Source organism: Rhinoderma darwinii, chromosome 3 (assembly GCF_050947455.1).
Source record: "Rhinoderma darwinii isolate aRhiDar2 chromosome 3, aRhiDar2.hap1, whole genome shotgun sequence".
Taxonomy (NCBI): Eukaryota; Metazoa; Chordata; class Amphibia; order Anura; family Rhinodermatidae; genus Rhinoderma; species Rhinoderma darwinii.
In genome coordinates, this window is record NC_134689.1 from 47,793,575 (window position 1) to 47,807,479 (window position 13,905).

Sequence of the window (13,905 nt, forward strand, 5' to 3'; positions counted from 1 at the left end):
TCCAGTTCTGTGACAGTTATTATGGCCCCCCATAGGGTGGGTTATATAATGGTAGGTTTTAAAAAAAAAAAAAGGAGAAATCCTTTACTAGCCTCTGTTCCCGCGCTGCTCCTTTTCTAGCGATGTCACTAGCTGCGCCCACCCACCCCTTGAACTTGAACCCCTTAGAATGTGTTAACGTCTAAGGGTATGTGCACACACACTAATTACGTCCGTAATTGACGGACGTATTTCGGCCGCAAGTCCCGGACCGAACACAGTGCAGGGAGCCGGGCTCCTAGCATCATACTTATGTACGTTGCTAGGAGTCCCTGCCTCGCTGCCGGACAACTGTCCCGTACTGTAATCATGTTTTCAGTACGTGACAGTTGTCCTGCAGCGAGGCAGGGACTCCTAGCATCGTACATAAGTATGATGCTTGGAGCCCGGCTCCCTGTACTGAGTTCGGTCCGGAACTTGCGGCCGAAATACGTCCGTAAATTACGGACGTAATTAGTGTGTGTGCACATACCCTTATGCATGTGTCACTGCAGTTTTAGGCTACCACGTACCCCATATTGTGACTGGAGGGAAGCAGTGACCTCTGTTTCCATGACTACAGTCAGATTTGCGCTAATCAGCCCTGACATCATAAATTAAATGACTGTCCCAATGAACAGTAACTTTAAAGGTAAAAAGTGTCACCTACATTTTTTTTCAGAATTAAAACCAGACAGTGAAACATTATTTTTTTTTATTCTTTGATTGTAGATTTTTTTATTCTCTTTTCTGTACAGGATTATGGGGGCGGCCCTCTAACCGGAGCTGTTAACAGTATTTAAAGAAATTATTTACAGCAGCCACATGGACTATAGGAACCTGTGAACAGGAGGGACACGTTGACTTCTACGGGAGAGTTTTCTAGGCATGCTGTGACCTGTGCAGAGGGAGGGGGGCTGTGTCCATCACGTATTGTCAATGGTGGATCCTGTGTTATCTATAAATCGGTGTTAGGTTACTTTTAGGCTATGTTCACACGGAGTATTTTGCAGGCAGAATTTCTGCCTCAAAATTCCGTTTGCAAGTTTGAGGCAGATTTTCCTCTCCCTGCACGCCGATTTTCGCCCGCGGCCGTTGGGCGCTGCGGGCATAAAACGCCGCGAAATACGCTTTCTCTGCCTCCCATTGAAGTCTATATTCTACTACTTTTACAAGTAAAAAAAAAGTGTAAAAAAGAAAATGTATTTTGTGTCGCCAAATTCCGAGAGCCATAACTTTTTTATTTTTCAGTCGATTAATTGGTATGTTATTTTTTACGGGATAAGCTGTCGTTTTTAATAATACCATTTTGGTGTACATGCAACGGTTTGATCACTAATTTTTTTGTAGGAGATTAGGTGACCAAAAAAATAGAGATTCTGGCGTTTACAAATTTTTTTTTTACGGCGTTCACCGTGCGGGTTAAATAATGATAAATTTTAATTTTCGGACTTTTACGGACATGGTGATACCAATTATGTTTATTTATTTATTTTTTTACTATGCTCTAGGGGGAAAATGGGAAAAGGTTTTTTAATAAACCTTTTTAAAAGGTTTTTTATATATATATATATATATATATATATATATATATATATATATATTGTATTGCAGTATATCGTGATTCTGACAGGCAACTATTAAGCCCTGCCGTCACCACATTATAAGTGCCCTATCTCCTACATAAGGAGATGGGCGCTGTAATGTAGGGGACAGTAATGCTTTTTATTTAGAAAAACAATCTATTTTTACCACGTTAGGAGCGATTTTAGCTTTATGCAAATTAGTTTCTTAATGCTCAAGTGGGCGTGTTTTTACTTTAGACCAAGTGGGCGTTGTACAGAGGAGTGTATGAAGCTGACCAATCAGCGTCATGCACTTCTCCCCATTCATTTAGTCCGCGCATAGTGACAATGCGTTGTTCGCTATGTGCTGGATTCACACGAACGTGTATTGCGTCTGTGCGGGCTGCGTGGTTTTCACGTGCCACGCACAGACCAATACAAGTCTATGGGGCAGTACAGACAGTCCGTGCTTTTTGCGCGTTTGTCCGCTGCGCAAAAAGCGCGACATGGTCAATATCTCTGCGTATTTTGCGCATCATACACCCATTGAAATCAATGGGTGCGTGAAAACAACGCAGGTCGCACGGAAGCACTTCCGTGCGAACTGCCTGTTTCGCGCACCAGCTGTCAAAAGGATGAATGTAAACCGAAAAGCACCACGTGCTTTTCTGTTTACAAACATCCGAATGGCGTGTCATAATGATGGCGGCTGCGCGAAAACCACGCAGCCGCGCATCATATGATGCTGCCTCACGGAGAAGGTAAGTGGCTTTTGCGCAGGCAAAACGCCACGTGTTTTGCGTGCGCAAAAACGCCACGCACGTCTGAATCAGCCCTTATACTGACATATTAACGTTACTGAAGTGTTTAGACAGTGAATAGACAGCGAATAGACAATCCCGATACTTCGATAACGTTTCTATGGTACTTACAGCAGAGCAAGCGTAATCTCGCTGTAACCTGTCATTTACAAAGAGATCTCGCGAGATTACGCTTGCTCTGCTGTAAGTACCATAGAAACGTTACCGAAGTATCAGGATTGTGAACAGATATCCCGTCCTGTCTGGAAGGAATGTTTAGTCACTGTCTAAACACTTCAATAACGTTAATATGTCAGTATAAGACAGCACATAGTGAACAACACAGTATCACTATGCGCTGACTAAATGAATTGAGAGAAGTGCATGACGCTGATTGGTCAGTGTCATACACTCCTCTGTACAACGCCCACTTGGTCTAAAGTAAAAACACGCCCACTTGGGCATTAAGAAACTACTTATGTAGGAGATAGGGCACTTATAATGTGGTGACAGAGCCTCTTTAATAGGTGCACAAAGATGGCGGATCTGGGGGCCTTCATTAGGCCCCAGGCAGCCATAGCAACCATCGCCCCCCCCCCCGCGCGCGATTGCGTTGCGGGGGGGGGGGGGTTATGCGAGATGAGCTGTTTGTCGTCCCCCCTCTTTCTAACGATTTAAATGCTGCGGTCGCTACGAGTTAAACGAGCGGGATCGCGCCAGAGCGCGGTGCCACTTGTTACTCCCGCATTGTATGGAGCGGGTTCACTCCGTGAGCCCGCTCCATACTTCCCCTACCGAACTTTGGCGTATGGATACGTCAAATGTCGGGAAGGGGTTAAAAATATCTTTAACCCCTTACCGCCGCAGCAATTTTTCATTTTGTTTTTTTCCTTCCCACCTTCCAAAAGCCATAATTTTTTCGTCTATATAGCCGTATGAGGACTTTTTTTTTTGCGGGGCAGCTTGTAGAAACTGCGGGACAGCTTGTAGAAACTGCGATTCGTCTATTTTTTGTGGTTTTCTGTGTAGGGGCAGCTATGGGGCATTATACCGTGTGGGGGGCAGCGATACGGCATTACACTGTGTGGAGGGCAGATATAGGGGCAATATACCGTGTAGAAGCAGCTATGGGGGCATTATACTATGTAGAGGCAGCTATATGGGCATTATACTATGTTGAGGGCAGTTATAGCGGTATTATACTGTGTGGGAGCAGCTATTGGGGCATTATAATGTGTAGGGGCAGGGCCGCACCGTCCATTAGGTGAGATGAGCTTCCCGCCTCAGGCGGCGGCCTGCTGCCCTTCTGAGCGGGCGCCCCCACCCCCTCCTGCACTATAATTGTACCTGCGTCTATAGGACGAAGATACAATTAAATGCATAAGCGCTGAATAGTGCCTGGCCATTCAATGATGCAAGCGGCACGTCGTTGAAAGGCGCTGATTGGCAGAGCAGAATGAGTTGCCCTGCCAATCAGCGCCTTTCAATGACACAAGCAGCATGATGACGTCATTGTGCCACTTGCGACGTTGAAAGGCGCTGATTGACAGTTCAAGTCATTCTGCCCTGCCAATCAGTGCCTTTTAACGACGCAAGCGGAGCGATGACGGCATGTGCCGCCTGCATCGTTCAGCCCCAGCAGACATGCTCAGAAGAGAGCAGGTCTGCATTGCCAAAGGACGGCGCAGGAACGGGATCAGGTTAGCATGTAAAGTTTTTTTTTCTAATACAAGTGTGAGTGGCATTATATACAGAGGGGCTATATGTAGTGCAATATTAACAGGGGGGGCTATATGTAGTGCACTATCTACAGGGGGGATATATGTAGTGCACTATCTACAGGCGGTCTATATGTGAGGCACTATCTACAGGGGGAGCTATATGTGGCGCACAATCTACAGGGGAAGCTATAAGTGAGGCACTATATACAGGGGGTGCTATATGTGGGGCATTATATACAGGGGACTCTATGGGGGGTCAATATCTACAGGGGGATCTATGTAGGGCACTATCTACAGGGGGAGCTATGGGGGGAGCTATCTACGGGGGGAGCTATCTACAGGGGGATCTATGTAAGGCACTATTTACAGTGGGCCCTCTGTGTGTGTGGGACACAGTTTATGGCGCTATTATAATTAGAGGTGCAATGTAAATAGCGATTATATTTTGTGCGTAGTGTATGGCACCATGAGAATTTTATCTTCATTTATAGGTGCAGAAATGTTTGAGAAGTGAGAAGCTGAAGACATCTGAGCGGCAAGCTCAGCAGAAATGGGTTGTGGCCAGGAAAATTCATTATAAAGGTCTGGACCAGATGGAGAAGAAAAGAGAAAAAGAACTAGAATCTGAGACATCTCCGGTGAGTCACTTAAAGAGGCTCTGTCACCACATTATAAGTGCCCTATATTGTACATGATGTGATCGGCGCTGTAATGTAGATTACAGCAGTGTTTTTTATTTTTAAAAAACGATCATTTTTGACGGAGTTATGACCTATATTAGCTTTATGCTATATAGCTATATCGCTATGTGCAGTCACATGTGGTGATGTGGTGACAGAGCCTCTTTAATGTAAATGTTTAGTCTGCCTCTAATCAGTAATGCAGTCACTGTATGATCTGCAGCGAGATGATGGGTGGTATTATTTTTTTTTTTGTGAAACCACAACTCCCAGCATATCCTTACCATTGTTTGGGCCATGCTAGGAAATTTAGTTTTACTCTGTACAAACCTATACGGCAAGGGTTGCACTAAATTGAGCTGTATTTGTACTGGTGCTGTATTTATGTACTGAGCTTGGTTCTGTATATATGTACTAAGCATGGTTCTGGTGCTGCATTTTTGTACTGAGCTTTATTCTGGTACTGTATATATGTACTGAGCTTGGTTCTGGTGCTGTATTTATGTACTGAGCTTGGTTCTGCTGCTGTATATATGTACTGAGCTTAGTTCTGGAGTTGTATATATTTACTGAGCTTGGTTCTGGTATTGTATATATGTACTGACCTTGGTTCTGGTATTGTATATATGTGTATGAGCTTGGTTCTGGAGTTGTATATATGTACTGAGCTTGGTGCTGGTACTGTATTTATGTACTGAGCTTGGTTGTGGTACTGTATATGATGTCACGATACCAGAATTTGGACTTCGATACCGATACTTCGTGTAGTACTGCGATACTCGATACCAAAACGATACTTTTGCCAACAATAATAAAAAAAAGTTCTTCCTTTTTCGGATGTGAGGCGCGTGATGTGATGAATTTTGAATCTCTATGTGCCTCACATTAATAGTAGTTCCATCATGTTTCTCAGTCATAATGGACAACATTGGGTTAATTAGTGAGGTACATGATGGGGTTAATTATTATTAACGTGAGGCACATGGAGGTTCAAAATTCATAATACCTCGTGCCTCACATTAATAAGTGAATGAAAGCAGTTTTTTATTTTATAACCGCGTAAACATAAATGACGCTATAAATGTGTTATTACGGTCGTGACGATACCGAATGTGTATATTTTATGTATTGAGACTTATTTGAATGTTTATTGTAATGTGTGTGTTTTGTTTTTTTTCATTTAACATTACTTTAATTTTTTTTTTACTTTTTTATTTTTAAACTTCAATGTACTGGCATATATCTATATGGCAGTTGTTAGAACATACCTAAGTATGCCCTAACAACAGGAAATATGGTCAGACAGCCCTGGGGTCCTTCAATGAACCCTGGGCTGTCTGCCCATATATGGTATGGCCCTCGATCCCATCACAGGAATTCCCTGTGACGCGATCTAAAGGGCATCGCCCTTCTCATTTTCCCTTGAATGCTGCGGTCAGCTGTGATCGCAGCATTCAGGGGAATAGCGGCGGAGATGAGAGGTTTCTTTGATCTCCACCGTTCGAGCGCGGCTGCGGCTGTATAATACAGCTATTGCCCTGCTCCTAACAATAAGTGCGTGCGCGGTCAGCATAAGGTGATACGGCCAGAACTGCACTAATGAGCGGCGGCGCAGGCACCGAAGACAGATCATGGGGGTGTTTTTCAGTGCGCCCGCAATGTTGTCTTCATTGCCGCCGGTCATTAGTGTAGCACTGGTCACATCACATCATGCTGACCGCGCGTGCGCTTCTCAGGAGCAGGGCAATGGCTGTATCACACAGCCGCAGCCCCGCTCCCATACATTCATGTATTACTATACTAAGCTGTGCGGCTGCACAGCTTAGTATCGAAATACATGAAATAACGGTATCGGTATTCCTACTGTATATATGTATGAGCTTTGTTCTGGTACTTTCTATATGTACTGAGCTTGGTTCTGGAGCTGTATATATGTATTGAGCTTGATTCTCGAGCTGTATATATGTATTGAGCTTTATTCTGGGGCCATATATGTCAGAGTTTGGTTCTGGAGCTGTAATTATATAGGATATCTTTATAATAACAAAATTGCAGAGCAGATGGAATGGTTTTCAGCTAATTGTATATTTAATGGGAACCTGTCTGGTAGTTTTAACCCCTTGAACTGCCACCATGCGGTAATTCATGACCTGACAATATTTCCAAACATTCCCTAGTATGTTTTTTTCAGATGCAGCAAAATCTATAAACGTAACTTTTAAAACGGCGCACACTATATGCAAATTACTCAATAAAGGGTCGTATGGTGGTGCCGCTATCCTGAAGAGTCACATAGTCCTGCCTCCAAACCCACCTTTCCATGCCTGATTGACATCCCCCTGGCTGTTATACATCTCTAGCAGTCTCCTACAACTTTCGGATGCACCATTGCCTTGTACTACTAGCGAGGTACGTTGGAGAAGGAAGAGAGTGATTTAGAACAGCCAGGGGATGTCAATCAAAATCTGGGGGGGGGGGCGCCATTTCAATTTTCGCCTCAGGCAGCACAAAAGCTAGAATTGGCCCTGTGTGGGGGCAGCTATGGGGCATTATAGTGTGTGGTGAGCACTATACTGTGTGGGGGCAGTGTCAGGGGGTATCTTATATACAGTAGTATACAGCAGGTTCAGGGGATAAATATGAATTCATTTAGGTCATAATAGCCCAGCCCTACGTCTAAGCCATTTTTCAGTTTTTATTTTTCACTCCCCGCCTTCCAAGAGCCATAACATTTTTATTTTTCCGTCAATGGAGTAGTGTGAAGCATTAATTTTTACGGGAAGAGTTGTAGTTTTTATTGGCACTATTTAAAAGTACCATATAATGTAATGGGAAACTGAAAAATTAATTCTTTGTGGAGTGGAAAAATTGTTTTTTGGTTCTGTTTTTAGTAGTAAAAACGACAACTTAACTTTATTTGGTGGTCAATATGATTACAGCGATACCAAATTTTACAGTTTTTTTAAAATATATTACTACTTTTACAAAGAAAAAAGCTATTTGTTAAAAAAAAAAGTTGTTTTGTGTCGCCATAATCTGAACTATTTATTTTTGTGTGAGGGCTTATTTTTTTCTAGAGCGAAGTTGACCAAAAAACAGCGATTCTAGCTTTTAAATTTTTTTTCTACAGTGTTTACCGTGCAGGTAAAATATTATGTTATATTGTAATAGTTCAGACATTTACGGAAGTGGCAATACCAATTTTGTCTATTTTTTTGTGTGATTTTACAGCAAAAATGGGAAAAGTTTTTTTTAAAAAATTTTAAGTAATTTTTTGTGCACTACTAAAAACTTTATTTAACAATGTTTTGCATTTTTTGCATCCCTTCATTATGCCCCCTGGGCTGCCATCGGCAACCCGCGATCATGTGTGTAGGCTGATGGGCTGTCAAAGGGGGCGGCATCTAAGTAGTTAAATGGTCAGGATCAGAGCGCTCTCTGTTTCTGGCCGTTCTCTTCTGTCATTCTACCTTGACATTCACTTGCAATATTTTAGGGTTAAATTCCGCTAACTCAATTTAAAAGCTTTGAGTGGACACTAAAGTATAGTACAAACTTGTCTGTACCCCTTGCAGTGACATCACATTAACCCCTTAATTATGCAATTTTTTTCGTCTCTGCATTCTGATTGTCGTTTTATATTTATGCACCATTGATTTTTATGCCGTACCGTATAAATAACATAACTTTATTCTCTGGGCTGATACAAGTACGGCAATACCAAGTTTATATATATATATATTTATTTATTTTATTTTTTTCTACTACTTTTGCCAATAAAATAATTTAAAAAAAACAAACTATTTAATAGGTGCACTATTCTTGTATTCTTTTTTTTATTTATTCTTTGCTACAGGGTTCACCTCGCGGGATAAATAACTTTTTTGTTAATCATGATTTGTTACAGATGCGCCAATTCCAAATATGTGTATTTTTCTTACGTTTTCCCATTATAAAGGATTTTAGACCTTGAGATAATTTTTTTCTATAAACTTTATTGAACTTTTTGGTCCGATCTCTAATACAGCGCAATACTTCTATATGCAATGTATTGTTTCTTTCCAGCTTTCCTAAGGCTGGGTTCACACTGAGTTTTTTGCAGGCAGAAAATCTGCCTCAAAATTCCGTTTGGAATTTTCAGGCAGATTTTGCTCTGCCTGCACGCAGATTTTGGCGGCGTTTTTTGCCTGCGGCCATTGAGCACCGCGGGCAAAAAACGCCGCGAAATACGCTTTCTCTGCCTCCCATTGATGTCAATGGGAGGTCAGAGATGTAAACGCCGGAAGATAGGGCATGTCCCTTCTTTTTCCAGCGAGCCGTTTTCTCCGCACGCGGGAAAAAAACGTCTCCGCCTCCCATTGAAATCAATGGGAGGCATTTTCGGCAGTTTTTTGTCGCATTTTCAGACGCGGTTTCAGCGTCAAAAAACTCCATGTGAAATGGCCCTAACAGGTTTGTTATAGTCAAAACCAGAATAGTTTAGTTATTTAAATTTTTTTCTAATATGCTTTATGGACAACAGAATCCATGACTAATGCACTCTTAACCTCTGTGTCCCATAGCAGCTGATAGGACTGTTGCAGCGGATATGGCTATAGTTACGCCCATGCATTGCCCATTCACCTCCATTGCAAAAAAAAAACCAGTATACTGCATTGTACACCTTTTTTTTGGGATCCCCTCATCAATACAAAGGTATAGGATTCTACTACCCAAGCAGATGCTCTTTTGGTAAACGTTGGGCCCATTATATTTTATGGATACCACACAAACACGGTGGCAACATAACCTAAGTATGTATCCCTAAAGGGATTTGTTGAAATAATCCACCAAATACTTTTGTTTAGTATGGACAAAAAGTAGTGATTGTAAATTCCAATTTGGAGGGTTTTATTGGTTGAGAAATAAATGAGTGCAATGTATTTTTTGTGGGATTCCCCATTATTATCCCTATGTTCATTTTAGTTTCTAGATGAATTATAGAGAATGTACAGCAAGTATTACTGCCTTAAAGCTACATAAAAAATATATATAGATATATATTATATGACATTATATGGTCAGCTTAATGAAAAACGCAAAGAACATGGTTATCATTGTATATGTATATAATATATATATATATATATATACATACACATATATATATATATATATATATATATATATATATATATATATATATATATATATATATATATATATATATATAGTAAACAATGTGTTAGAGATCTATCTATCTATCTATCTATCTATCTATCTATCTGTATTCTAACTATACGTTCGTAAAGCTTAGTGCTTCCAATAACTAACTGCAAGAGTGCATATATTGAATGTTACCAACGTACCCGTTCCAAATCCTGCCTTAGATGTGTAAATAGTTTTAATCTCCTGTACAGTACTTCTTGCTCTTGCTGAGCTAAATCATCTACTTCCTCTGCTTTAGGACTTAAAAGAGGCTTGTTAAAGTTCGCCTTCCTCTTCAGCTTCCAGTACTGGTAAACAAAGTCAACCACATTCTTATTCACATTAAGGTTCTCTGCCACATCCTCTGACTTAACCAGATCATGGAAATCCTCCTCCAGTTGCAGAAGCTTCTTTTTCCTCAAGGTGACTTTTTCAAGATCCTGCTGCAATTGGTCAGCATCTGCTGATGCCACAGTTGAGGATGGTCTTTGGCTGCACTGATCCTCTGGTTTGGTGGCTCCTTTGCTGTGATCCAGACAATAGGACTTAAACTTCACCTCGTCATTCTCTGCCAAGGTAGTGTGCATCTCCAGGTTGTGGTCAAAGGCGCAGGTAACATGGAACGCAGTAATGCAGGACGGCATGGAACACTAGAAGAGAAAACACACGGGTAAAAACTGGGCTAATACTTTACTTACAGTCAATATACAGTCAAATATAATTATAGTATACACTATTATCTGTAGTGTCTCCTATTCCTTAACCCCTTCCCTCTTTGGCCACTTTTGACCTTCCTGACAGAGCCTCATTTTTCAAATCTGACAAGTTTCACTTTATGTGGTAATAACTCCGGAATGATTTTATTTTCTCGTGACAGATTGGTCTTTGTTATTGGCAAAATTTGCTCGACACATTCAGTATTTAATTGTGAAAAACACCGAAATTTAGCGGAAAATGGCAAAAGTTAGCATTTTTCTAAATTTAAATGCATCTGCTTGTAAGCGTATGTTCACATGGCCTAAGGGCGAAAAACCGGAAGCAGAACGCCTCCAAACATCTGGCCATTGATTTTAATGGGAAAGACGGGCGTTTTTTTTTTTCGCATAAAAAAACGGCCGCGAAAAAGAAGTGCAGGTCACTTCTTGGGACGTTTTAGGAGCAGTTTTTCATAGACTCCATTGAAAACAGCTCCAAAAGGACTATCAAATATTCTAGCAGATTAATCTCCCCGCATCTTCCCCTCATCTCCCTATGGCATAACCCTCTGTTCTCTCCAGGCGCAGACACTTATCAAGCCTTTAAATGGTGGTGGTCTCATGGTATACTCAGGGTTCATCACCTTCTCTGACCCACCCACTCACTCTCGGATTCTCTCGTTCTGCGAACTCCAGACCTCTAGGCAGATCCCCAGTGGTGAGTTGTTCAGATATCTGCAGCTCAAGAACTGGATTACTTCTCTCCTCAGCAACAAAGCTGTATCTGACTCTTATTCGCACTTCGAGAGAATCTGTGAAACCTGTCCAACCTCTAGAGGTATAATATCCATATTATATAAATGGCTCCTTAGCAATCCATCCCCTACTCCTCATACATATGTTGACCGATGGCACCGGGACTTGGGGACAACGATTGAACCAGCAGAGTGGCGTAGTATTTGGAGCACAGTTTCACACGACTATTTTAGAATCTGCCTATAAAGTCATGATGCGGTGGTATTTGGTCCCTAGCCGAATTGCACGCGCATTCCCCACTTATAATGCCTCCTGCTTTCGCGGTTGCCCCACACCCGGTGACATGCTCCACATATGGTGGTCCTGTCCTAAGCTGACTAGATTTTGGAGCAGAGTCTTTGGCCTTGCTCAGAGTCTATTTGGCATAATTCTACATAAAGATCCCAAGGTAGCTCTCCTTCACCTCAAACCCCCCGAGCTTACGCACGCACATTTTCGGTTGTTTTCCTACATTCTTCTGGCCGCTAAAATGACTATTACTCACTCCTGGAAAAAAAAGCTCTGTTATTTTTGCAGAAGTCAAATCCAGGATGGATCAAATATTTGTTAATGAAAAGCTTACGAGCATTCTACTTGACAAGATTGCCAGATTTGAGTCGCTCTGGCAGCCCTGGATCAATTACGTCTACTCTCACCTGCCCGTCGCAATAATTACTGCTTTTTAACTTAATAATTTAAATTTTTCTAGACCTCTGACCGACCTCCCATATACCCCACCTGATTTTCCATCCCCCCTTTTCCACTCCCTCTCTCAATTTACTAATTATGATTTTTGTTTGTTCTTATTATTGCTAAGATTATACTATATATGTTCTGGCACACTGATGTATCATTCGATGCATGTTGCATACTTTTCTTTTATGTTCATGACTTGCATTTCCCTGTTTTATTGTAAAATCTCAATAAAATTTGTTGAAATGAAAACCGCTCCAAAAACGGGCGTAAAGAACGCAGCAAAAAAAGCTGCGAAAATCGCGAGTGGCTCAAAAAACTTCTGAAAATCAGGAGCTGTTATCCCTTGAAAACCGCTCCGTATTTTCAGACTTTTTAGTCTAGTGTGTGAACATACTCTAAGACAAGCAGTTATACCACACAAAATATTCGCTAATTAACATTTCCCATATGTCTACTTTAGATTGACATCATTTTTTGAATATCCTTTTCTTTTTCTAGGACGTTACAAGGCTTAGAACTTTAGCAGCAATTTCTCACATTTTCAAGAAAATTTCAAAAGGCTATTTTTACAGGGGCCAGTTCAGTTGTGAAGTGGCTTTGAGGGCCTTATATTTTAGAAACTGCCAATAAGTCACCCCATTTTAAAAACTTCACCCCTTAAAGTATTCAAAACACCATTTAGAAAGTTTCTTAACCCTTTAGACGTTTCACAGGAATTAAAGCAAAGTAGAGGTGAAATTTACTAAATTTTTTTGCAGAAATTCATTTTTAGTTTCAAAAGGTATTTATTGGTATATAAAGATAAAGAATAAATATACAATCATATCAAAGAAAGAAAGAAAGAAAAAAAACAAATAGAAAAAAACAGTCCCCACGCAGGAGGATAGTATGAGGTGGAGTTGGTACAAAATGAGGATATGGATATTGAGGAAAGGGAATGTGGAGGGACATAGGAAAGGAATAAAAAAACAAAACATCAGAGCCACGAAATTAAAATTTACATAGTAGTCACTTAAATCTAGAAAGAACAAAGTATCTCTATATCAATAGCACACAATACACTGGCACAGAGATATAAGGAAACAATATGTTATAGTGTAATGGTATATTGAAAGTCAGGCGCATGAGAGGAGGAAAGCCATGGGTCCCATACAATGAATCCGTTCTTATAGCCCCCAATTTCTCATAGATAGCTATACGGTTAATTCTGTTAATAACCGCAGAGAAAGCAAGTTCTACTGTGCGCCACTTTGAGGCTATATAAATTCGAGCTGCCAGTAATATATATTGAGCAAGTTTAAATTTGGAGTTTGACATTCGGGGAGGGATAGCCCCCAATAAGCACGTGGGTAGTCATTTCGGAATGGTAAACTGACATACAATGGAGATTAAAATACAGAAAGGTGATACTCGGGGGCAAGACCACCATGTATGATACATAGTACCCTCAAAGGTACAGCCTCTAAAACAACCGTCAGAAACCATAGGATAGATGGCGTGGAGAGTCGCTGGGACATAGTATGCTCTATGAAGCAATTTTGTGGATGTCTTTACCAGTGATACCTCCCAGCTACCCTTACCTATCGTGTCACAGCACTGTCTCCACTGTGCAGGGGAGAGTGTGGTACCCATGTCCTCCTCCCATTTAAGCCTATATGGTAGATTAGTATCAGGATGTGGTGTATTAAAAATACTGTACAGCATAGACAACAAACCTATACGAGAGGGCGAGTAAAGTAGCAGTTTTT

General features: G+C 41.1%; 1 protein-coding gene across 3 annotated transcripts in view; it reads right to left on the reverse strand.

The window, feature by feature from the left end:
* JADE2 (jade family PHD finger 2) overlaps positions 1-13,905 on the reverse strand; it is a 404,193-nt gene that overhangs the window by 66,588 nt on the left and 323,700 nt on the right. For all 3 annotated transcript variants that reach the window (XM_075856334.1, XM_075856333.1, XM_075856332.1), the window contains one exon: positions 10,133-10,621. In XM_075856334.1, the coding sequence (XP_075712449.1) occupies positions 10,133-10,621 (489 nt within the window). The remainder of the gene's footprint in view (positions 1-10,132; positions 10,622-13,905) is intronic.